Source organism: Chaetomium strumarium, assembly GCF_033439665.1.
Source record: "Chaetomium strumarium strain CBS 333.67 chromosome Unknown B0T15scaffold_1, whole genome shotgun sequence".
In the NCBI taxonomy this organism is placed as follows: Eukaryota; Fungi; Ascomycota; class Sordariomycetes; order Sordariales; family Chaetomiaceae; genus Chaetomium; species Chaetomium strumarium.
Window position 1 is genome coordinate 567,137 of NW_026944429.1, and position 22,865 is coordinate 590,001.

The 22,865-nt window shown below is 59.9% G+C and overlaps 8 protein-coding genes and 1 non-coding gene across 9 annotated transcripts; 3 read left to right on the plus strand and 6 right to left on the minus strand.

Moving 5' to 3' along the window:
• Nucleotides 1-15: 15 nt before the first annotated feature.
• On the plus strand, nt 16-2,898 carry B0T15DRAFT_4255 (glycoside hydrolase family 2 protein). The gene is made up of 2 exons (XM_062865631.1): nt 16-624; nt 693-2,898. The coding sequence occupies exons 1-2, from the start codon at nt 118-120 to the stop codon at nt 2,745-2,747; spliced, it is 2,562 nt and encodes an 853-aa protein (XP_062725265.1). The 5' UTR covers nt 16-117; the 3' UTR covers nt 2,748-2,898.
• B0T15DRAFT_4227 (chaperonin 10-like protein) lies at nt 2,865-4,316 on the minus strand. Its single transcript, XM_062865574.1, has 2 exons — nt 4,183-4,316; nt 2,865-4,113 (listed from the first exon to the last, which is right to left on the minus strand). Exons 1-2 carry the CDS (start codon nt 4,189-4,191, stop codon nt 2,983-2,985), a joined length of 1,140 nt encoding a protein of 379 aa, XP_062725266.1. The 5' UTR covers nt 4,192-4,316; the 3' UTR covers nt 2,865-2,982.
• Nucleotides 4,317-5,444: 1,128 nt separating this feature from the next.
• Nucleotides 5,445-5,556, minus strand: B0T15DRAFT_t34. Its single transcript has one exon. It is a non-coding gene; the product is annotated as a tRNA-Leu (tRNA).
• A 387-nt stretch (nt 5,557-5,943) lies between these two features.
• Nucleotides 5,944-7,570, plus strand: B0T15DRAFT_488215 (Mur ligase; the record flags this gene model as incomplete). Its single annotated transcript, XM_062866486.1, has 3 exons — nt 5,944-5,970; nt 6,036-7,263; nt 7,320-7,570. 3 exons carry the CDS (start codon nt 5,944-5,946, stop codon nt 7,568-7,570), a joined length of 1,506 nt encoding a protein of 501 aa, XP_062725267.1.
• A 163-nt stretch (nt 7,571-7,733) lies between these two features.
• B0T15DRAFT_424167 (Mur ligase) lies at nt 7,734-9,902 on the minus strand (the record flags this gene model as incomplete). Its single annotated transcript, XM_062865606.1, has 1 exon — nt 7,734-9,902. Exon 1 carries the CDS (start codon nt 9,588-9,590, stop codon nt 7,734-7,736), a length of 1,857 nt encoding a protein of 618 aa, XP_062725268.1. The 5' UTR covers nt 9,591-9,902.
• Nucleotides 9,888-12,374, minus strand: B0T15DRAFT_515636 (mitochondrial inner membrane protein Mitofilin). The gene is made up of 3 exons (XM_062868207.1): nt 12,100-12,374; nt 10,188-12,035; nt 9,888-10,124 (listed from the first exon to the last, which is right to left on the minus strand). The coding sequence occupies exons 1-3, from the start codon at nt 12,217-12,219 to the stop codon at nt 10,080-10,082; spliced, it is 2,013 nt and encodes a 670-aa protein (XP_062725269.1). The 5' UTR covers nt 12,220-12,374; the 3' UTR covers nt 9,888-10,079.
• Nucleotides 12,375-12,649: 275 nt separating this feature from the next.
• B0T15DRAFT_515639 (ras family-domain-containing protein) lies at nt 12,650-14,072 on the minus strand. The gene is made up of 4 exons (XM_062868208.1): nt 13,709-14,072; nt 13,604-13,650; nt 13,354-13,545; nt 12,650-13,305 (listed from the first exon to the last, which is right to left on the minus strand). Exons 1-4 carry the CDS (start codon nt 13,779-13,781, stop codon nt 12,958-12,960), a joined length of 660 nt encoding a protein of 219 aa, XP_062725270.1. The 5' UTR covers nt 13,782-14,072; the 3' UTR covers nt 12,650-12,957.
• A 131-nt stretch (nt 14,073-14,203) lies between these two features.
• On the plus strand, nt 14,204-17,015 carry B0T15DRAFT_570256 (SAC1 family phosphatidylinositol-3-phosphatase). Its single transcript, XM_062870830.1, has 3 exons — nt 14,204-14,656; nt 14,714-16,452; nt 16,541-17,015. The coding sequence occupies exons 1-3, from the start codon at nt 14,449-14,451 to the stop codon at nt 16,709-16,711; spliced, it is 2,118 nt and encodes a 705-aa protein (XP_062725271.1). The 5' UTR covers nt 14,204-14,448; the 3' UTR covers nt 16,712-17,015.
• A 236-nt stretch (nt 17,016-17,251) lies between these two features.
• B0T15DRAFT_515644 (uncharacterized protein) lies at nt 17,252-21,154 on the minus strand. The gene has a single exon (XM_062868209.1). The coding sequence runs from the start codon at nt 20,982-20,984 to the stop codon at nt 17,298-17,300; it is 3,687 nt and encodes a 1,228-aa protein (XP_062725272.1). The 5' UTR covers nt 20,985-21,154; the 3' UTR covers nt 17,252-17,297.
• Between the last annotated feature and the right edge of the window lie 1,711 nt (nt 21,155-22,865).

Below are 22,865 nucleotides of genomic sequence, written 5' to 3' on the forward strand. Positions count from 1 at the left end.
GCGTGCGAGACGGCAGAGGAAGCTTCATTAATTTGTATGTAGTCCCCGCCAGTCTGCCCCTCCCACCCCTCTGAACTCCCACATCCATCCATCCTTCGCCCATCTTGTTGCCCGGTCATGGCGCCCCGCGTCGTGATCCCCGTCGACAAGAACTGGCAATTTAGACAGGCAGACAAGGAGGACTCCAAGTTCCTGCCCGTCAGCCAGTTCCCAACCAATGTCCACCTCGACCTGCAACACCACGGCCTGATCCCGGATGCGTTCATCGGCAAGAACGAGCTCGCCGTCCAGTGGGTGGGTGAGGCGCAATGGACGTACCGGACCAGCTTTGCAGCCCAGCCGGTGCCCGCGGGTGATGCCAGGGCAGTGTTCGCCTTCGACGGGCTCGACACCTTTGCGACAGTCGTGCTCAACGGCACCACCATCCTCGAGACGGACAACATGTTCGTCCCAGAGCGGGTCGATGTGACCTCGGTGCTGAAGGAGGAGAACGAGCTGGTCATCACCTTTGACAGCGCCTTCCTGCGCGGGTGCAAGCTGGTCGAGAAGTACCCGGATCACAAGTGGGGTTGCTGGAACGGCGACACCTCGCGCCTGGCCGTTCGGAAAGCGCAGTATCACTGGGTGAGTCTGCGCCTCGACCCCTGTGAGACTGGACATTGCAAGAACCTCAAGGCTTACCAATTTGTTAGGGCTGGGACTGGGGCCCGACCCTCCTGACCTGTGGCCCCTGGAGGCCGATCAACCTTGAGATTTACGAGTCGCGCCTGGCGGATCTGCACGCCGAGACAGTGGTCGACAAGTCGCTGAGCCGTGCCAATGTCACGGTGGCGGCACCGGTCGAAGGGAAGGCAGGCAAGGTGCGGTTTGATGTCTCGTTGGACGGCCAGCAGGTGGCCTCCGAGACTGTCGATGCCAGTTCCGGCACAGCCAGCGTGTCATTCCTCATCGACAGCCCCGCCTTGTGGTACCCCATCCGCTATGGCAAGCAGCCCCTCTACGACATCAAGGCGACGCTGCTTGACGGGGACGAGGAGGTGGACGCCCTCTCCAAGCGGATCGGTCTTCGGAGGGCCGAGCTGGTCCAGCGGCCCGTTCAGGAGCAGCCGGGCACGAGCTTCTTCTTCGAGGTCAACAACATCCCCGTGTTCTGCGGCGGCAGCGACTGGATCCCCGCCGACAACTTCATCCCCCGCATCGGCCGCGAGAAGTACTACGACTGGGTCAAGCTGGTGGCCGAGGGCAACCAGGTCATGATCCGCGTCTGGGGCGGCGGCATCTACGAGGAGCAAGCCTTCTACGACGCCTGCGACGAGCTTGGCGTGCTCGTGTGGCAGGACTTCATGTTCGGCTGCGGCAACTACCCGGCCTGGCCGGAGCTGCTACAGTCGATCGACCGCGAGGCGCGCGAGAACATCAAGCTGCTGCGCCACCACCCGTGCATCGTCATCTGGGCCGGCAACAACGAGGACTACCAGTACCAGGAGTCGGCGGGGCTCACGTACGACTACGCCAACAAAGACGCCGAGAGCTGGCTCCAGACCGACTTCCCGGCCCGCTACATCTACGAGAAGGTGCTCGCCGACGCGTGCGCCGACCTGGTGCCCACCACCTTCTACCACCCGGGCTCGCCCTGGGGCGCGGGCCGCGACACGCGCGACGCCACCGTCGGCGACATCCACCAGTGGAACGTGTGGCACGGCACGCAGGAGAAGTGGCAGAACTTCGACAAGCTGGTCGGCCGCTTCGTGTCCGAGTTCGGCATGCAGGCCTTCCCCTCGGTCAAGACGATCGACGCCTACCTGCCGCGGGGCAGGGACGACCCGGACCGGTACCCGCAGTCGTCGACGGTCGACTTCCACAACAAGGCCGAGGGCCACGAGCGGCGCATCGCGCTGTACCTGGTCGAGAACATGCGGTACGCGCCGGACCCGCTGGAGCACTTCGTCTACAGCACGCAGCTGATGCAGGCCGAGTGCCTGGCATCGGCCTACCGGCTGTGGAAGCGCGAGTGGCGCGGACCGGGCCGCGAGTACTGCGGCGGCGCGCTGGTGTGGCAGATCAACGACTGCTGGCCCGTGACGAGCTGGAGCATCGCCGACTACTACCTGCGCCCGAAGCTGGCCTACTTCACCGTCAAGCGCGAGATGGCGCCGCTCAGCATCGGCATCGCCCGCCGCACCCACCGCCACCCGCGCGACAAGTACACGCGCGTCAACATCGACGTCACGACGCAGATCGAGGTGTGGGGGAGCAACCTCACGCTCGAGGACGTCACGGCCGACTGCGTGCTGAAGGCGTGGGACGTGGAGACGGGCGAGGAGACCTTCTCGCAGACGGTGGCCACTGCCAAACTGCTGCCGGAGAACAGGTCGACCGAGATCGCGGCGCTGGACGTGCCGGTGCGGAAGCAGGATGCCGGGGAGGAGGGCCGCACCGTGGTGGCGGCCTACCTCGTCGACAAGGACGGCAGGCAGGTGGCGCGGTACGTCAACTGGCCCGAGCCGCTCAAGTATGTGCACTTGCAGAAGCCGAAGGCGCTCAAGGCGCAGCTGACGGCGGATCGCACGGCCGTCGAGATCAGCGCCGAGGTGCCTGTCAAGGGCGTGGCGCTGGAGTGTGAGGATGACAATGTCAAGTTTGCGGATAACTTGGTCGACATCGTGCCCGGCGAGGTGGTGAGCATTCCGGTTGTGGGGGCAACGGCCGAGCCGAAGATCGAGACGCGGTACTTGGGCATGCTCTAGATGTGAGGATTACGGATACATTACAATCCTTTCTTCAGGGTACCAGTTACTCCCCATCAGATTCCCTGTAAACAATCGAGACGCCAATAGATACAACGACTTGAACACGATGACGAAAATGAAAAACTGCTCACCCCACCCCGACCCGTATGCCCCGTACGCCGTTCAACCACACACACCATCCATGTCGTTTCATATGCAGTACACCATTTTTTACCCCCCCCCCCCCTTTTCCTTAGCAGCACCCGGTGCTACCCGCCGCCTGCGCCTGGCTGAGCTTCTTCTCGTCCACGCTTGTGTTCATGCCCTGCTCAACCTTCTCGTTCGGCCCTGCAATCAGGATCTTGATGACCTGCCCTTCCTTGACCTTCTTGAACGCATCCTCGGCATCCTTGAAAGCCACAACACCATTGATGAGCTTCTTGACATCCACCTTGCCGGCCGCCACCAGCTCGATGGCGAGCTTGTAGTCGCCGCTCCCGTACCGGAACGAGCCCCGCGCCGTCACCTCCTTCAGGCATAGCGCCATGATGGGGAACGTGATATCCGCCTTGCCCATGCCGCCCTGGACGTAGGTGCCGCCCATGCGGACAACATGCAGCGACGTCTGGATCGACGGCTCGGCGCCCGACGCGTCGATCACGGCGTCCGCGCCGGCGCCCAGGTCCGCCTCGGCAATGATGTTGCGCGCGTTCTCCTCGGCCGACACGCGCTGCGACATGTACGTGTGCGTGGCGGCATACGCGCGCGCAAACTCCAGCTTGGCGGGCACAATGTCGACCGACACCACCTTGCTCGCGCCAAAGGCGCGCGCCACGGCCGCGCACAGCAGGCCCACGGGGCCGGCGCCCATCACCACCACGCTCTGGCCGGGCTGCACGCGCGCCTGCCGGACGATGTGCACGGCCACGGCGAGCGGCTCGATCAGGGCGCCCTCCTGGAGCGACACGTTGTCCGGCAGCTTGTAGCAGAAGTCGGCCGGGGCGACCCAGAAGCCCGTGAGCGTGCCGTCGTAGGGCGGCGTGGCGGCGAACTGCATGTCCGGGCAGAGGTTGTACTTGCCCGAGAGGCAGGCGCCGCAGCGGCGGCACGGGTAGCCCGGCTCGAGCGCGATGCGGTCGCCCTTCCGGAGCGTCTTGACCTGCGACCCGACCTCCACCACCGTGCCCGCCGACTCGTGGCCCAGCACCATCGGGTCCTTGACCACGAAGTGGCCGATGGCGCCGTGCACCCAGTAGTGCACGTCCGACCCGCAGATGCCCGTGTAGTTGACGGCTACCAGCACGTCGTGCGGTGACTGGAGCTGCGGCCGCGGCCGCTCCTCGAAGGTGACATCGTTGGGCTTGTTGAGGACGAAGGAGAGGTTCTGGAGCAGGTTGTTAGTGATTTCTATTTTTTTGGTTGCGGGGTTGGCGGCGTAGAGGGCGGGACTTACAGAAGCCATTGTGAGGTTCAGTTTTTGTTGTGGAGTGTGAAGCCGGAGGGGAGGAACGATGAACTTCACAATGGACTCCGGGACGGAGCAGCGGTTGAGTTGACAATGGAGGAAGCTCGTCGGGAAGGAACAGGAAGAGGATCAGACGAGAATCAGTTGGGATTAAATACGTTACCTACACTGCTCGTCGTGCAGAGCCGCCGTTTCTCGGAGATCTCCAACTGGCCTGAGCGAACACAGACAGCGTACGTTATGTACTGATGCCCCTCCTAGGTTATTATGACCTTGTCCAACCGCCTCAACTGACGGTATGCGGGGAGCTTCGATACCGTCGCCTAACAGTCTCACAGTCAAATCCCCCACCGGGCCTCCCCACTGCAGCATACAGCCGGCAATCCACCCAGCCCATGGCCTGGCCAGCAGGAGCTGATTACGCCATGGTTATGGTGGTGAGTCTGTTGGTGAGGGCCGCTTACACCCGTCAAGCAGCTCTCGGGAAGCTCCCAGCGGATGATAGTGCAGCTGTCGGGCGTGGCTCCAAGTTTCCACGCACCCCACGAACGTCGAGTGATCATTTTAGCCAGCATTTTACCCGCACCAATCAGCGACAGAGTGCATGTCGGCTGGGATCCACTCGAGGGGGTCGCCGCGAGGAAGTTTCAGGCCAGGCCTGTCAGGTGAGGATCAGGGACTTCTTTTATCCATCATCTACCTAGTGTTTGCGAGAACAGACGACGGAGAGTGAATCTCGATGCAATTTGCCGCAGTATCTGCTGGGTTGGAACGGGACACCCGAGCAACTGGATGACTAGGGTTTGAGAGGCATGTTGAGGGCATTATGGGCTGATCAAGAGCTGTGAGCCTGGTACGGCAATCTCAAGAGACGGCAGAGGCACTCGGAAGCCGGGCGGGCGGTGCTGCAGGACAGGAGATATACACCAAGATGCAAAGACGGGCGCTATTTATCGCCTGGCGCGTGATCCGACAGCTCGTGGGAAGGTCGTATTGCGGCGTCGGCAAGACAGGCCTGGCCCGCGCTGGTCGCGGCAGTTGAGGCCGAGCTCGCAGGCATGTTGCTATCTAGTGAGACTACAACATGTTGTCGAGGCAGTATCCAAACAGACCGAATGATAGAAACAGCCGATACCAACACTGCCCCTCGTTCAACACCCTGCCCCGCATGTCTTCAAAAGGAGGTTCTTCCATCCCATCACAATCACAATCACAATCCAACCCGCCAAAAGAACAGCTGAGAAAAAGAGTGACAAGGGTGAGATTCGAACTCACGCCCCATTACTGAGACCAGGAGATGCTTTTGAAGCAGAATTCAGGTGGGCCTGAACCTGGCGCCTTGGACCGCTCGGCCACCTTGCCTAATTTTCACCAGAGCGGTGATAACTTGGTGATTCCAAAATGGCAAAATGGACTTTGAAGATGTCCGGCCCTGAGCAGTTCAAGATCAGAGCGGGGTGCTTGCGCACAGACCACCTAGAGAGGGGCAGTGACGTCTTTTTGGCCGGTCACCGGTGTCGGCGATGCTTCCACCGACGTAAACCGGAGTATTCCGCGCTGTCCCATCTCGGGGGTCGGAATGCACATCCGCATATCTCGGGTGCCCGTGACAAAAATCCCCATCCGTTGCTTACTCTAGTAGTGAGAGATGAGGGATTCGCTCCAATGCGTCATGCGCGCTGGACAGGCGTAGTCCCCAGGTCATTGGCCCGCGTGAACGTTGAATTCATCCGCCCTTTTGCGAGGAAAATGGCAACGGCCACCCGCACGTACAATGTAGGGCAAATTTATATCTGCGCCGTACGAAAAATCTCCATCTTAGGGGTGGCTAACCCGCGCAGGACGCAATTGATGCGCTCAACTCGCTCCAGACCCCCTTCTCCGTGATCGAGGCCCGCCGCAAGGCCGGCATCCGGCCCGATGCGGCGTCGATCCGCGAGATGCGCGGCTACCTCGCCCGCATCGGCTACGGGCCGGAGGAACTGGACAGGCTCAACATCGTCCACGTTGCGGGCACCAAGGGGAAAGGCAGCACGTGCGCCTTCGTCGACTCGATCCTCTCGCGCTACCGGCAGAAGAAGAAGACCGGCGGCGGCGGCGGGGGGCCGCCGCACAAGGTCGGCCTCTTCACATCGCCGCACCTGATCGCGGTGCGCGAGCGCATCCGCATCGACTCGCGGCCCATATCGGAGGAGCTGTTCGCCAAGTACTTCTTCCAGGTGTGGGACCGGCTCGAGGCCAACGCCGACGTGGCGGCCGATGCGGCGGCGCCCGGCAGCAAACCCGTCTATGCGCGCTACCTGACGCTGATGAGCTACCACGTCTTCCTGTCGGAGGGCGTTGACGCGGCCGTGTACGAGACGGGCATCGGGGGCGAGTACGACGCGACGAACGTCGTGGAGCGGCCCGTCGCCAGCGGGATCAGCACCCTCGGGATCGACCATGTGTTTATGCTGGGCGGCACCGTCGACAAGATCGCATGGCACAAGGCGGGCATCATGAAGCCTGGGTGTCCGGCGTTTACCATCGAGCAGGTTCCGTCGGCGGCCGAGGTGCTCAAGAACAGGGCTGTTGAGAAGGGGGTTGACCTGAAGGTGCTAGACATCGATCCGCGGCTGGAGTCGGTCAAGATCCGCCCGGACGCGACGTTTCAGAAGCGGAACGCCTCGTTGGCTGTTGCATTGGCTGAGACGGCGTTGAAGAAGCTGGATCCTTCCTTCTCACCCAACCCGGAGAGGTTGCCGCAAGAATTTGTGGACGGCCTGGAGCAGGTTGTCTGGCGTGGCAGGTGCGAGGTGAAAGAAGAAGGGAGCGTGCTCTGGCATGTTGACGGTGCCCACACGGCCGACAGCCTGAAGATGGCAGCCCGCTGGTTTGTCGGCGAGTGCGCCGCCCGAGCTGAAGGGGGACCCAAGGTGCTCATCTTTAACCAGCAGGGGCGCACCGAGGCTGTCGACTTCCTCGACGGGTTGTGCAATACCGTCAAGAACGCTGACCCAGCTGGGAAGGGGTTCGAGCATGTCATTTTCTGCACAAACGTCACATATGCCACGACGGGGTACAAACGGGGTAAGTAGTTGTCAGTCCAACTCGCTGAGTATCTCGTGGGAGGCTAATACACGCAGACTTCGTGAACCACCAACACGATCCCGCAGATATTGAGAAGATGACGATGCAGCGGGGGTTTGCCGAGAGGTGGAAGGCCCTGGACCCGTCTGCTAACGTCATGCTCATCCCGAACATCGAGGAGGCCATTAACACGGCCCGCGATTTAGCAGAACGGGCTGGCGGGACGAAAGTGCAGGTGCTCGTCACCGGCAGTCTGCACCTAGTCGGCGGTGCGCTGGGTATTCTCGAGGGTGCGGATGCGCTGTAGAAGGGGGTATTTGGGAATCTGTGTGGCCGGACTCGTCTTCATCGACGCATGTCCCATCATTTACCTTGATATTCAACTTACAGGTTGGGCTTCGCGGCATGAGCAATGGATACCAGTATGGAGTTTCTGTTAGGTACTACGAATAGACTGGATGGCAGACTACCTAGTTTTCAAAACTACCGAGGGTCTTCAACACGGGGCCGACGAGGTGGAAGCTCCCCGTGACCAAGACTTTGCACGGCTTTCCGTCCTTCCTCGCTTGCGCTGCGATGTCCCTGACCCTCGCAGTCGCAGACGGGACGGAGGTGTGTACCGTCGTCTGAGTGCCAGGTGTGGCCCCTCCAACTGCCTGGCGCAGAGCCTTCTCTGCCTTAATTTGCGCCGAGAGATCCCGGTCCTCGCCCTCCGTCGGATCTTTCTCCTCGTTTCTGGTGAAGATGGCGTGTGTGAAGGCTGATCCCCGGCCTCTCATATCCGCGCCGGCGAGTAGCGCATTCAACAAGCCTGAGGGATCCCTCTCTTGCTGGTTGAAGACCAGAACTCGAACACTGTTGTCGGGCCCGAGCCGGTCATCGCTCGATCGGCCAGCAAACCACTTCCCTACATAGCGCAAGCTGTCTTCGGTGTGTGCGCCATCAAGATGCCACTCGACATCATCGTCGTCCTTTACGACCTCGGACCGCCCCGGCAGAGCGGCTTCCCTCAGGCCTGTGACAAACTCGCGAGGGCAATCGTTCAGCGTCCACTCATCCGTACCAAACACCCCGTCCAGCTTGACCCCCGTCCGCAGCAGGTGCTCCCTGGCCGCGTAGACCGCCAGCGCCTGATTGAAGATCTGAAACTCGCCTTGCAGTCTCTCGCCTTTGGGGCTATCCCACGCTTCCAACTCTGTCCGTCCAACCTCCACCAACGTAGCGCCCTTTTCCGCGGCCCTCTCCCTCAGAACCGCCCGCGTCCCCACGTGCTCGTCCTCCTCCGTCCGTATCCAGAAGGCCTTCACCCCAGGTTTGAAAATCCCGCTCTTGTGCCAGGCAATCTTCTCGACCGTGTCCCCGAGCATATTGACATGGTCCAGCTCCAGATGCGTGACAACCGCGGCCGTCACCGCCTCGGCGGGCAGCACGTTCGTCGCATCATACTCGCCGCCAATGCCGCACTCGACCACCGCCCAGCGCACCCCTTCCCTGACAAAGACATGCAGCGCCAGGATCGTGAGGAACCTGAAATAGAACGGCTTCGTCCCGGGGCCCCGCAGCTCCTCCTCCGACACCACGATCCTCCCCTTGGCCGCCGCCGCCTCCTCCCGCGCCGCCTGCGTCAGCCGCTCCCACACCTCGTCCACATACCGCGCAAACTTCGCCTTGGAGATGGGCTTCCCGTCGAGCGCGATCCTCTCCCGCACCGAGAAGACGTGCGGGGACGTGTACAGCCCCACCGCTGCCGCCGGCGCCCCTCCCCCCCCTCCTCCTCCTGCTGCCTCTCCCCGCCATCCTTGGGCATCCGCATCCGCAGCAGCAGTAGCAGTAGCGTGGTACTGATCCTTGCTGTACTGCGCCAGGATGGACGCGATGCAGGCGGCGGTGCTGCCCTTGCCCTTGGTGCCGGCCACGTGCACGCAGCGCAGGCCCGACGCGGCCAGGGAGGCCGGGGTGTAGCCGGCGCGGCGGAGCCAGGCGAGCATTTCCGGGATGGCGAGCGCATTGAGGTCCGTGTCCTTGGCGGCGGCGGGCGCCGGGGAGGAGGAGTCGAAGAGGCTTGTTATGGCGCGGTTGGATTGCAGTTGGGCGAGGCGGGCGAGAGCAGAGGCGTAGGCCCTTTCGACGTCGGCTTCTGCTTCTGATGTGGCGTGGGTGGCCATGTTGGTGGTGGTGGTGGTGGTGGTGGTGGTGGTGGTGCTGGAATGGGATCTGGATCTAGTTGTGTGGATGAGAGGACGCCAGATTGATCTTACCGTGGGAGATGCTCGGAGATGGGAGGCTTGGGTGATAGATGCCGCGATGGAGCGACGTGCTGGAATCATTTCATCACTTAGAGAGATTTTGGTTCTCTTACTAAGAAGATAAGTCACTCGTACTTTCCATGGTGTGTGTGACACCAAAAGAGCGGACTCCGATAAAAAGAGCTGCAAACTGGTGTCTATCACATCATACAACCAGCCTTGAGTCCTCAATCGATTTACCAACCCGGGGATACCAATTGATGGTAAAAGATCCGGCGGGTGCAAGATGACATTCTTTGAGCAAATCAATCGCGGAAAATTCCGCTCCGATTAAATATCGTCGCATTCACTGGTAGCAGCAAGCAGAGCGTGGAGGTTGGATCTCGAAGCTTTGGATTCACTAAAATAATATCACAATCCAAGCATCGTCCGCCAGATCATGTCTATTGACTACCTTTATTTAATACACAGCACCCAGTCCAAGACCTTCCTTTTCTACCGACAGAAAGACAAGGTCTAGCCAGCAATGTACATACATCAACAAAGGAAATGCACTGAAGCCCAGGGCCCTTACTCCAGCTTCAAGCTCTGTAGTCTCGCCTCCGTCTGGATAACCTGTAAACTTGTTAGCACGTGATAGAACAAGAAGCGGAAAGTGCAAAGAAAGACTGGACATACCTCCAACGCCTGCCGCACCTCCAACACCTTCCTCACCTCGGCCAGCCAGTCCCTGCTCAGCGTCTTGGACCATCCCGTCAGCCCATTCATCTCCCGCGCCGCGTTATCCAGATCGCCCTCCTCAAGGAAGGTCTGCGTGCGGGTGAGGATACTCTCGACGTCGTCGCCCGCAGCCAAGCCCTGCTTCTTGAAGAGCACCTTGCTCAGCACAGCGCTCGCTGCATGGCTGGCCACGCCCGCATTGTCAGGCAGAAGCGACGCCTTGCGCACCTCGGCTGCCACCCGGCGGAACCGGTCGATCAGCTCGGCAGGCGTCGAGATGCCGCGCTGGTAGGCCGACGGGTGGATCGAGGCGATGGCGGCATCAACGACCGGATCATGCGCCGCGATCTCCTTCAGCGCGACAAGCTCCTTCGTGAAAGGACGCGGGTGGTGGGCGTCCTCCAGGCTGGCACGGACCGCCTCGACAGCCACGTGCAGTTGCTGCGTGCGCTGGGTGGCGTCGACCACCTCGTTCCAGCCAGCCGTGAGCTTTTCGAGCGAGGCTACAGCGGCCGTGAGCTCGTTCAGCTTGCCGAGGCGGCCGTCACGCTCCTCCTCGACGTGCTTCTTGATGTCTCGGGCGAACTGGCGCTGCAGCTCGATGGCTTGCTGGAGAAGGGTGTTGTTGAGCTTCTCCTCGGCCAGCTGCCGCTCGCGCTCCTGGATCAGCTTAACCTTGTTGTCGTAGCTCTGCTTTAGACGCTCCACCTCGGCCTCAAACTCGCGCCGGAACTGCTGCTCCTGGGCCGACATGACGGCATCCAGCCGCGAAACCAGCTCGTTGGCTGCCTTGTCAAAGTCGTCGACACGCTTCTTGACCTGCTGTGCCGCCTCCTGCTCCACAGACGTCTTCAGCTGGCGTATTTTCTGGCCCACCTTGTTGAGCTCGCCCTTGGCCTTGCCGACCGTCGCACCGTACTTCTCGCTGGCTCCGTCGTGGTTGATTACCGTAATGATGTCGTTTAGCAGATGCACCAGCTCTTGCACGACGGGCTCGGCAGCGTCCGGAACAGCGAGAGGGTCGATGGGCGATGCCGGGGGCCATCGTGAGGGCTCGTCCACCTCGGGGGCTTTCCACGCCTTGTCCGCAGGCGGGGCCGACAGGGCCGGCGCGAGCGCCCGCGAAGGCACCGGTGCAGGTGTAGGCTCTGGCGTGGATTCGGGCTTCTTCTCCACAGGCGCTGGCACAGGCTTCTGGATGTCCCCCTTCTTTTCCTTGGCATTAGTCTTCGGCAGTTTGCCAGTCTCTGTCTTGGCCTCGTTTACGACGGCAGGCTCGGACTTGGGCTTTGCAGCAGCCACCTTCTGGATGGCGCTTGACTGCCGTCCGCCAGACTCGTGGCCGTCCGCGACACGCCATGAGGCGCCGCTCTGGGCGGGGATCTTGACCTGCTCGCCATCTGGCCGCCTGCCAGTCACCCGATTCGCCACGTTGGGGAAGCGCTTCCTAAAGTCCATTTCCTCCAGGTAGAGAACCGCTTGTTCGCCATACGGGACATACTCGGTGAAGAAGTCGTGGAAGTTGTCGTTGATGCGTGAGTACCAGACGCCGCCGCCGAAGCCCAATGCGCTCAGGAGGGTAAGAGTAAGGATGAAGTTGCGCAGTCTCCGGAAGAAGCCCTTCTTCCTGCGCGGTGCCGGCGGCGGAGGGGGAGGCGACGGCGGAGTAAGCGGCGCGTTTTTGGAGGAGATGGTCGAGGGAGCGACCTTCTCGGACGGCGGAGGTGGCGGCGTCGAGGGAGCTGTCAGAGTCTCGGAGGCAGGTATCTTGACTTCATCGGGCTTCTTGCCATCGGCATAGAATCTCTGGATCCAGAATCGGTCTGGTTAGCTCACAGCCAGGGTGCAGAGCTCGCGCATGACCTCATACCTGCCCAGGCACGACTGCACGCCGGGCTGCAGCAACCTGCCACTGCCATTGACGGCCGGCAGCGGCTGCCGCGGGCCTGTTGCCCAACGCCCTCACGGATCGCAGCGATGTCCGCAACATGAGGGGACGGGGTGGCCGACAAGGCGCGATTGTGAAGGGTGGATGTGGTGGGTTTGGGAAGAATGCGGAAGCAAAAAAGAGCTCGGCAAAGTTCCGGGACAGAGCTGCGTGATCTCGCTGCTGAGTGGCAGCGGGTCGGGTCTTGGCAACGAAACAGGGAATTGAGGGCACAAGGTCAAGCATCAAGGCTCCACGTCCCCCGATGCTATCTTATGTAGGTAGTGAACTCGAAAAGCAGGAGAAAATCAATCCGGAATGGATAAGGAATGCAAATAAATATACGCCAAATTGGTTGTTGACCGCCCAGAATTTGTATTGGGCCACTGAGCTCTGACTCTGCGACATGTCCAACCCTACTCCACCGGCAGCCAGCGTCATGATTAGGATTATCGTGTCGTTACAAGCCGTTGCTCTATCAGAAATACTATACACCGAGAGAACCAGCCTGCCCTCCTTGCCTCTCCCATGTTACCCGATGTGCGGCTCTCTCTAGCCGGTGTGCAAGAACAAACATAAACCCATGAACAAGGTATTAAACGGCATCCACGTCCTCCATCCAGCAGACTCCGCTCCAGAAGTGTGATGCCAACGTCCTTCCCGTGAAAATCTTAAGTAACATGTAATGACCTGCTCTATGATCGTAACCCGAGCCCGTCCTCTTAGGTGCCATCCGACTCAGCAGCGGAGCGGATTGGGCCGCCCGTATACTGTGCCAATCACCCAATCCTTGAAGCTCCATCAGCACGCACAGGGCCCTCCGGCTGTTGTGTTTGAGCCTTCCGGGGCTAGGCTGACACCCGGTCTCTGGCCGGGCCGGGTATGCCTCGGCCCCACCTGGTCCAGTGGCAATTTCTTAGCGATAGCGGTAAACAGTTCCTGCACGTTCTCCGCCGTCTTGGCCGAAGTCTCAAAGAAGAGGAGGCCGGCTTCCTTCGCGTATGCCTCGGCGTCGGCCGTCTGGATTGCCCGCTTGTCGGGTTGCTCCGTCACCAAGTCCAGCTTATTCCCAGCGAGAGCGATAATGATATTCTCGTTTGCCTGCCGCTGCAGCTCCTTGACCCACGACTTGGCCTTGTCGAGTGATGTCTAAACTTTGGTGAGTAGCGACTCAAACCCGAGGAAGACAGGACGTACGGCTTGCGTGATGTCATAGACAACGACCGCGCAGTTGGCATTCCTGTAGTACATTGGCGCCAGCGACTTGTACCGCTCCTGGCCCGCTGTGTCCCAGATCTCAAACTTGACCGTCGTGTTCTCGTCCAGCGAAATTGTCTGTGTTAGGAAGGCAGCGCCGATGGTGGATTCTCTGTACGAGTCGAATTGATCCTGGTCGCGGTCAGCCGATCCGCGTTCCGCAGTTCGCGGACAGCCTTCAGAAACCCACCTTAACGAATCGCAATACGATCGAACTCTTTCCTACGGCGGATTCGCCTGCGCAAAGTACGCAAAGTAAGCAGCTGTATCCGCCTGACAGCACGGGGTCACCCACCTAGAAGCACCAGTTTGAACTGTGCAAAGCGGTTGCTCATGCCGCGAGCGCCGGGGGGTCCTCGAGTCGCCATCGTGACGTTCTGGTGATGCGGTGTAATAAGAGACAGCCGGAGGTGACGGCAAGACGGCGCAGTGTTGTTGAGTGCGGGAGCTCGCCCTTAAAGAACGATGTTCTAGTGCGGGACAAAAATCGAGGCAGGCAGGGAAGTTGCGGAATAAAGGCCGAGATAAACGGTCGGGCTCTTGTAAAGTTGCAGTTGAGGTTGCTTCAGGAAGACCACGGGACGAGAAGCCGCTCGGCGAGATCGTTGAACACTGCCTGGGCCTTGGCCACTCGTCAGTGGTCAGAAGGCGGGTTGCACACGTCAGGCTAGCCCCGATAAGCCGGGATGGTCTGTGCGCTTTCACGTGACAGTGAACGGGCTGGCGGACAGGGGCCAGTGCCAAGGCTGCGCCAGGCGCCCCGCCCATGAGCTCAATCTGGCAACTAACTCATTACACTAAGCGCCTCCTGTTGGCAGCTAACCTAAGACGTCAGCTTTAAGTCGGTGATGGATGGTAGGTAGTCGAGACTAACCCTCGTATTCCTAGCATTCGAACATTGACTGCACTGGTTGACGACAGATTTCCGAGATTTTTACCTTCTAAATCCAGTTAAAAACCGGTGGAATGCAATCAGAAAGCTAAAATCAGCTGAATCTCGCTCTACATCGCCGCTATCCCTGACGGCGCTGAACCATGGCTCTCCCCTTCCGCGACATCAACGTCCAAACCGCCTCGGACTCCTACATCTTCTCCTCGCCGTCGAGCCCTAATGCGCCCGCCCTATGCGTTGACCGCCCAACGGGCGACATTAGGCTGAGCGATGCATCCCTCCTCTCCGGGAAACGTGTGTCCCGCGTTACCAGCATCGCCGGCATCCTGGGCATGATCCGGTTACGGCTTGGTATGTCGACCACCTGAGGGATCGTTATGTTGGTCCAGGGGTTACTAACAACTTCAGACAAGTACATCATCGTCATCACCAAGGCCCAGCCCGTTGGGAGACTGCGCGGGAACATGGTGTACAAGATCATCGCGACCGAGCTCCTGCCCCTGCGCGAGCGCCAAGTGCACGACCCCGATGAAGACCGCTTCCTCGCACTCTTGCGCAGCTTCATCAAGTCCGGTCCCATGTACTTTTCGTACTCGGTCGACATCACGAACAGCTTCCAGCGCCAAGCGCAGCAGGACACCTCGAGCCCGCTTTGGAAGCGCGCCGACGACCGCTTCTTCTGGAACCGCTTCATCCAATCTGACCTAATCGACTTCCGTACCCGTGGTGGCCGTGGTCAGCCAGCTCCCCAGCCCGGCATTGACCCCTACATTCTACCTGTCATCTTTGGCATGCTCGAGATCCACCCGACGACTTTCAAGGGCACACCCGTGACAATAGCCCTGATCACAAGACGGTCTCGGCACCGGGCAGGCACCCGTTACTTCACACGGGGCCTCGATGACCAGGGAAACGCCGCCAACTACAACGAGACTGAACAGGTGCTCATACTTAACGACAGCGCTGCAGGTCTCGGCGGGTCTGCCAGCAGCTCAGGTCCAGGGTGGCAGCGCAACCCATCGGGCGAGGGCAAAGACATGCAAATCATGTCATATGTGCAAACGCGGGGCAGCGTGCCAGCATACTGGGCCGAGGTCAACACCCTCAAATACACGCCCAAGCTCCAGATCCGCGCCATCGAGGCCGCCTTCCCCGCCGCCAAAGCCCACTTCGACGAGCAGATCCGCATCTACGGCGACAATTACCTCGTGAACCTCGTCAACCAAAAGGGTCGCGAGCAGCGCGTCAAGCAGGCGTACGAGCAGGTTGTCGAAATGCTCGTCTCCAACCCCAAGGAGCGCACGCAGGCCGACCAGCGCACCGAAGAGAAATTCCACACCATCGAGACCGGAGGCCAACCACGCTCGGACTTCGACCGGCTGCACTACATCTACTTCGATTTCCACGCCGAAACGAAAGGCCTCCAAATGCATCGCGCCCAGCTGCTCATCGACCGGATGCGCGAGGCGCTCGTCGCGCAACAGTATTTCCGCGCCACGGACATGCCCGGCAGCCGCATCGACGGGCGGCTGGAGGTGCGCAACCTACAGACGAGCGTCGTGCGCACCAACTGCATGGACTGCCTGGACCGCACCAACGTGGTGCAGAGCATGCTCGCGCGTTGGACGCTCGACCGCATTTTTATTGACCTCGGCCTTCTGGCGCCCGGGTCGCGCTTCGCCGACGAGGACGACGCGTTCGAGCTGCTGTTCCGGAATATGTGGGCTGATAACGCCGATGTCGTGTCGAAGAGCTACTCCGGGACCGGCGCGATGAAGACGGATCTGACGAGGCTGGGGAAGCGAACCAAGGGAGGCGCCTTGCAGGACGCAAACGTGGCGGTGACGCGGTACTGCAAGAACAACTTCCTGGACGGCCCCCGGCAGGATGCCTTCGACCTGTTCCTGGGCGCCTACCAGGTGCCGCCGGGCGGGATTGGGACCAGCTTTATCTTTGCGGACCGCCGGCCTGTCTGGATCCAGAGCGTGCCATACATTGCCGCCTTCGGCCTCTTCTTCGTCCTGGTAGCAACATACACGCCGCGGTTGCCCGACGCAACCGTCTGGCCGCTGCGGCTGTTCATGTTCTTCTGGGCCGCTGTCACGGCCTGGTGTGTGCACTTCATCCTCAGCAACGGCATGCTTTATGTACGTGTTTTCCCCCTCGCTGAACCTGCCCCCCGGCCCGCCCCCTTTTTCCGCCAAACATAACGTATACTGACTCACTCCCTCCTAGGTCAACTGGCCCAAGCTGAATCCTCGGCCGTGGGCAACAGAGGGTTACCACGAGACCATCAGCCGGGTGCGCAAAGACCGGCTGCTGGGGCCACTGGTGGCGCGGCACGAGCGCGGTCTCAGCACAGCGAGATACATCAACGCTGAGGAAGGAAAGAAGAGGATCGAGTAGACTTTGCTTCGCATTTTGTTGTGTGTTTGTAGACCTTTTTCTAAGATTCGCAATCATGGCTTTGCTTCGGTTCGTATCTGCCTGTTGTTATTACTGGGTGTAATCGGAACCTTAGAGTTCAATTCGAGCGAGGTAGAGGGATATTGAGATTGGAGCGACTGGTTTTGTCGTGGGTGCTGTTCCCCTAGGCTTGTAATATTAAGTAAGGTATTGTACACATACTAGAATACTCAAAGATAACTTGGTCCTACGAGTTCAGTGACTCGCAGAGTCACAGGCCATTGTCCCCATCAGCCGGTACAGGTTATTAGCAAGTTCAAGTGCTCTATTCTCTGAGCTCTACCATAATAAGGACATGAGAAAGTATTACAAGTAAGTACATATAGGTCCTTGGGTATCGTATTCCCCTGTGCTCCCCGCACCATCAACCGCGTGTATGCTAATAAGCCAAAGAACCCTACTCCCATCAGCTCCCAAAGTTATGCAACCAATACAGAAGAAATAAACCCTCCCTAACTGTGCGGTGTTTGTGTGTGTGTTGGGGGGGGGGGGGGGGGGGGGGGAAGTGTGTGTGTGGGTGGGTGTATCACAACCACAGCAACCACCTCACCCCTCTCACAAACCCTTTCCCGACCCCAAGCACAACCCGTGCGATCATCACCACAAACCAAACATACCACATACACCCGACCAGCAACCACTCCACCACGAGCCAGCCTGCCCGTCTCACCCATCTCAACCGCCGCCGCCGCCGCCTCAACATGGTCTCCATCGAGTCCACTACCCTCTTCACCTTCAACCGCTGCCCCACCACGAGGTCGTGGTTGGCCTCGTCCGCGGCGTCGGCCGCCGACCGGGTGAGGGCCGTCAGCTCGCCGTCCACCTTGCTCCGGAGCGCCTCAATGCGCGCGATCAGCTCGGGGGCTGTCTCGGCGCTGAACTTGGAAGAGAGGGAGTTGAAGTGCGCGGCGGACTTCTCGACCGACGAGGCGAGGGTGCGGGCGGCGATGGGGTAGAAGTCGGTTCGTGTGAGCGGGGTATTGAGGAGGCGCTGCTGAGCGGAAGCGTCGGGAGCAAGGCGGACTATTTCCTGCCAGTTCGAGGACGGCGGCGGTTTGCTGGTGGCGGTGGTGAGCATTGGGGAGGGAAGCAGCTTGCGCTGTTTAGCGCGGCGGTCAAGCTCCATTGCGTGGATGCCTGAGCTGAGCAGGAGCGCGCGGAGGCGGGCGATTTCGCGCCTAGAGACTGCCGAGCCGGTAGAGGCACCGCGGTCAGGGATGGACCATTGCCGGCTGGAGGATGTTGTTGAATGACGGTGAGGGTTGTGGACTGTAAGCACAGCGTCAAGGCTAGCTGCGGGCGCTCGTACGTCATCCCGTCCGGCTAGCGACTCCGTGTCCGATCCAGGAGGCTCCTGCTGAGGCACCAAAACGGGTGTCGCGGTCTGACTTGATGAGGCGCTCTGGACATTGATTCTAGGCGGCTTGAGCAGATCGAATCGTGATGACCGTCGGCTGATTGGCCTTGATGGTGGGTGCAGGAGTTGGCCATGAGAACCAGACTTGGCGTGATCAGGGTTGAGCTGGGACCCGCCGGGAGACAAGAGCTTTGCATCTTGCACGGAGAGACTGCGGCCATGTAAGATGCCCCGCGATCTTCCCCTGACCTCGTCCTCAGAGTCATCAGATGATGTGCTGGAGGATTGCTCATCGCTAGCGTCTTTCCGCCAAAACATGTCGCTGACTTTGGAGACGCCGCTGCGCAGAACAGTATCAATGCGTTGGCCTCGAATCAAAGATCGAAGGCTGATACCGCCATCTTCTCCGCGTAGCCTGACACTGCTGAGGCTTTTATGCGACCGGTGGCTCATCACCCCGTCTCCGACGGGACTCCTGGAGGCCCTCCGCTGTGGCAACGACGCGCCGCTGCTTTCGGCGGACTCCGGCGGCGCGATCCAGTTGTCAGACGGAGAGCTCAACATCCCAGCCGCTTCTTCTCCGGTGAGGTGGCCCTCTGTGCCGCGTTCCCTACTACGTTCGCGGAAGAAGCTTCTTACTCTTGTCAACGGATTCCGGTGCGGTGAACTGGGTCTGCTGGACACGGGTGACAGGTCCATTCCAATCGCTGGAATCAACCCGCCGTCGTGAGATGGTCGTAAGGCCGGAGAGGTTGGTTGTGATATGCCGTCGTCAACAGAAACACGTTTGCTCCCCGGAACGTCGAGACTGTTGCGAGCGGTGGTGTATGGTGGCGAAGAATGCGTCCATGGGAGCGGCTTCAGACCGAGTCCCCTGGCCTCTGCCTCACTCAGTTCTGCGTGTGAGTCGGCTCCGCCCGGACCCTTGGGATCCTGTGATGCATGCTGCGCATCTAGCTCAGGAGATGGCGAGGCGAACCTCATACGCTTAGCCTCGTGGTCATAGAGCGGGTGCCATTCGGCTTCTTTCTGCTCCCTCGCGATCATTTCCTCCATCTGCTTCTCTAAGACAGACCTCACGGTGCTACCCGCGGCGCCGCCCCTCGCCCGTCGTCGGCGATCACTGTCAGTGTCAGACGATTCAGAACCTGAGCCGCGGTGAAGGCGGAGCAGGTCGCGATTAACAATCAAGCTGGAGTGCCGGTGATGCGAGCCCTTGAGCGCCTGTAGCTTCTGCTGAGCCCGATCCCGAGCCGCGCTTAGGACATGCTCCGTCTGGTGTCTGGAGGATGGCGGATCGGAAGTTGCTTTTTCACCTGGCGTGTGCGCATCTGACAACTCCTTAGCCGACCTTGGCGTGGCCAGACGCGGTGTCTCATCGCGTGATAATGGCCGAGCGACATCAAGCTTCTGGGGGAAGACGCGCCTCCAATGGCGATCTTCAACTAGCTTCTTGTTGTCATCAAGCTCCAGCCAGTACACGTCTGCTAGCATGTCAGCAGGGTCGATCACCCAGTCAACCCGTGGACGTTTCGGCTTCGTCACAACGGATGTTCTCCCATTTGATGATGGTGGAGAGCCTTGCAGGTCGGCCGCTTGAGTGCTAGGGAACGGGGGCAGAGCAGGATTCCCGGGTATGCGAGCCTGCCCCGTGGCAACCCACTTAGCGACCTCGTCTATCCATTCCGAGACTCGCGCGGCATCATCGAACCCTTGGGCGGCACCATCAATGGCCTTTCTCTCCCGAGCTCGAACTTTACGGTTTCGAATGTATTGTAGCGGATTATAGGGCCGCCCGATCCGTGTCTCCGGTTCGCCGCTGGGCATTCGTGACACGGGAGCCGAGCCGTTCGGCGTCACTGGAGGGGTGACGGTCCACGGTCTAGGTGTTGTCCGCTCGGGCTCTAGTGGAGCAAGCAACTCAAGAGCTCGCCGGTATTGTGCCATCAGTTCGAGATACTCCTTGGCCTTCTGCACCCTTGCCAGGGTCGAGGTCGAGAAATGGTAGCGGTAGGTTGCTCCCGGCTCGAAAGCGGGCTGTAAGGGCGTGAAAGCCCGTCCGGAGCCCATTCGGGGCGACCGGTCGGGTTTGGGAGAAACTGTACGAGACATCTTCCTCTGCTGTTGGAGATGGTATCGGAGGCTCCCTCCTGGCGCGCCATCTGGAAGGGGGGCTAGTCTTGGCGGAGTCGGCTGCGAAACGTTCCGCCGAGCTGCTAGCCTCCTCGACTCGCTCAAGTTCAGAGCCATTGTAACAATTTGGGTCGATTCCATGTCTAGTTGAGCGATGCTCGAAGGGGAGTCGACGGCTGTGTCCCCATTGAAGGAGTCGCGTTTTGTGACGGTGGTTGACGTCGAGCGTTCTTCGACTTGCCCGCTGAGCTCGGGGCCATTTCCCGGATCAGAAGCAACACCTGGCATGCTACTTGAGGATGCCCTCGACATTGAACCCGCCGGCCCATGATGGACATATTTGGATCCGCGTTGCTCCGCGTGATGTTGCCGAGACTGCCGCTTGTCCGGAGGCGTGTATGGCTGCACGTCGTGGTGTTGGGCAGACTTGCTACGGCTCAAGAGAGAATTCGCTAGCAGGAAGGCACGGCTCGATCGGGGCTTATGGGCACGATGGGCGCCTGCTGAGAGCCGTTTCTCGGCATCACTGCGATGGGTGGTGCTCGAGAGTGGTTGACCCCTGGGTTGGTCTTCGGCCGACGAAAAGGCTGTGGTCGAGTCGGGCGCCACTGCATTCAGGAAGGCTTTCTCGGTATCGTCAACCTCACGGGAGGCAGGGTGAAGGCGTCCGGCGGCGCGTCGCGGAGGAAGGTTTGAGGGTGGGCTGACATCTTGGTCCGCCATTGCGCTACCCGTCGATGCCTCCAGCTGCCGGGAGGACTTCTCGACGGGGCTCGAACTTTACGTTAAGTTCTATTTTCCATGCATGTCGTTCGTGAGTCGCGAAACCTTGGTTTTGGATGTCGAGCGAACCATGTGAGGTGCACGTCAGGAAGCGGTCGCTGAATCTTCTCATTCGCCGATGGTCGGGTCAACAAGAACGTTAGCGGTTGGTCCGCAGAGACGCTTCAAGCGGCCCACAGAATTCGGCTCGGCAGTTGCCAGTCGACGAGGAAGGTTCACGGCAGCTGACAGGGATAGGGCCCACCACGCCAATGCAAGGCGCAGATCCCGAGGTGGATCCGTCTACGTACCAGACGAATGGATCATGCATGTGATGTCAAAACCTAGGACACCCATTTCCATGATATCTATTCATGGAGAGAAACAGGTATGCGAGATATATACTAATAGCTGTATAGGCTTAAAGAACGTTACTGTACTGATCAGTATCAAGAAGAGTCACACTGCCGCCGGCTGAACTTCTACGATGCGCCCAAGTTACCGCCCGGGAATGGATGGGACGGAAACGAGACTACGGCCCACTGCTCGCCAGACACCATCACTTCAATATGCCTGTACTACGCGGACTAAGTGAGTGCCTGGCGTTTCAAAGTATATGGATTGATAGACATTCGATACTTCATTGACGAGAAGTACCCAGTACTACGGCCGTTGACTCCCGGTACACTGCTTGGTCTTGCAGTTTTGGCATGCCACCGAGAGACAGTCGAGGCACAGGAAACCCCCTTTCTTCCGGTCCGCCCCGCAAAACACACAGCTAGTGTGTCCCCTCTTCTTCGCCCAGCCCGAGCGAGAATGTGCACACTGGTCTGGACTGCTTGGGTGCTGTCGCCCAATCCGTCCGCGATTAGCTGCCTCTCTCAAGCTCGCCCAGTTTTTACGGAGGGCTTCGTGCTTCTCCTCAATCTCGGCCGCCTTGAGCCTCTCCCGGGCTGCCTGCTCTTGCTCTGCCCTCACCTTGCTCGCGGCCTCCTCTGAGCGTCTATCGGCTTCCATCTGTCGCTCCCGTATTAGCCTTGCTCTCTGCAGCTCTTCCTCCCTTCTTTTCCTTGCTTCTTCGGCCGCCCTCTCTCGTTCTTCCATCCTCCTCTTCCTTTCTTCCTCCCGCTGCTTCGCCGCCTCTTCTTCCCTTTCCGCTTCTCCCTCTCTCCGCAGCCGTTCCCTCGCCGCCTGCTCCTGTCGCTCCCGCGCCCTGCGTGCCGCCTCACGAGACCGCTCGTCAGCCTGCCTCTGTCGCTCCTCCCTGGCCTGGCAACGTGCAGCTTCTTCCTTTGCAGCACGCTGCTCGGCTGCCCGTCTTCGTCTGGCCTCGTCCTCAGCCCGTGCATGCTGCTGAGATTGGCGCATTCTGTCCTGTCCTTCCCGGTACTGTGCCCACGCTGCTTGAATATGCTGATACAAAGCATCGTATCTAGCGCGAGAGCTTGTGTCCTTGAGGCACTCGTAGGCTTCTCGGATCTAGAGCGGGTTAGTTAGCCTGGGCTCACCCTATGAGAAGCGCGTACCAGGACTACATGATATGGGCATACCTTGCGGAACTCCTTGGCATCCAGAGTCTGGCCCGGTGCCTTCTTATCCGGATGATACAGTTTGGCCAGCTTGAACCAGGCCGACTTGATCTCCCCGACGGTAGCGTACTGTGACACTCCAAGGTCCGCGTAATAGTCTGAGACCTCGGGCTTGGGTACGTTATACATGGCCATTTCCAAAATCTGTGATTTGTGAGAGAAGCTGCCTCTTAGAGAGCTGTCTGTTACGAGGTACAAAAAAAGGGGAAGAGATCTCGTGAGATTTAGTTCACTCTAGTCCAAGGCTCAAGGA

Coding starts and splice junctions, on each gene's coding strand:
- B0T15DRAFT_515639 (XM_062868208.1), bottom strand. CDS start 13,781: ATGGCGACTCGAGGACCCCCCGGCGCTCGCGGCATGAGCAACCGCTTT. Junction 13,546..13,603: donor TCGTATTGCGATTCGTTAAG/GTGGGTTTCTGA, acceptor GACCGCGACCAG/GATCAATTCGACTCGTACAG. Junction 13,306..13,353: donor TCTATGACATCACGCAAGCC/GTACGTCCTGTC, acceptor ACCAAAGTTTAG/ACATCACTCGACAAGGCCAA.
- B0T15DRAFT_515644 (XM_062868209.1), bottom strand. CDS start 20,984: ATGGCGGACCAAGATGTCAGCCCACCCTCAAACCTTCCTCCGCGACGC.
- B0T15DRAFT_515636 (XM_062868207.1), bottom strand. CDS start 12,219: ATGTTGCGGACATCGCTGCGATCCGTGAGGGCGTTGGGCAACAGGCCC. Junction 12,036..12,099: donor GTGCAGTCGTGCCTGGGCAG/GTATGAGGTCAT, acceptor TTCTGGATCCAG/AGATTCTATGCCGATGGCAA. Junction 10,125..10,187: donor AGGTGCGGCAGGCGTTGGAG/GTATGTCCAGTC, acceptor ACAAGTTTACAG/GTTATCCAGACGGAGGCGAG.
- B0T15DRAFT_4255 (XM_062865631.1), top strand. CDS start 118: ATGGCGCCCCGCGTCGTGATCCCCGTCGACAAGAACTGGCAATTTAGA. Junction 625..692: donor GGAAAGCGCAGTATCACTGG/GTGAGTCTGCGC, acceptor CCAATTTGTTAG/GGCTGGGACTGGGGCCCGAC.
- B0T15DRAFT_570256 (XM_062870830.1), top strand. CDS start 14,449: ATGGCTCTCCCCTTCCGCGACATCAACGTCCAAACCGCCTCGGACTCC. Junction 14,657..14,713: donor CATGATCCGGTTACGGCTTG/GTATGTCGACCA, acceptor TAACAACTTCAG/ACAAGTACATCATCGTCATC. Junction 16,453..16,540: donor TCAGCAACGGCATGCTTTAT/GTACGTGTTTTC, acceptor ACTCCCTCCTAG/GTCAACTGGCCCAAGCTGAA.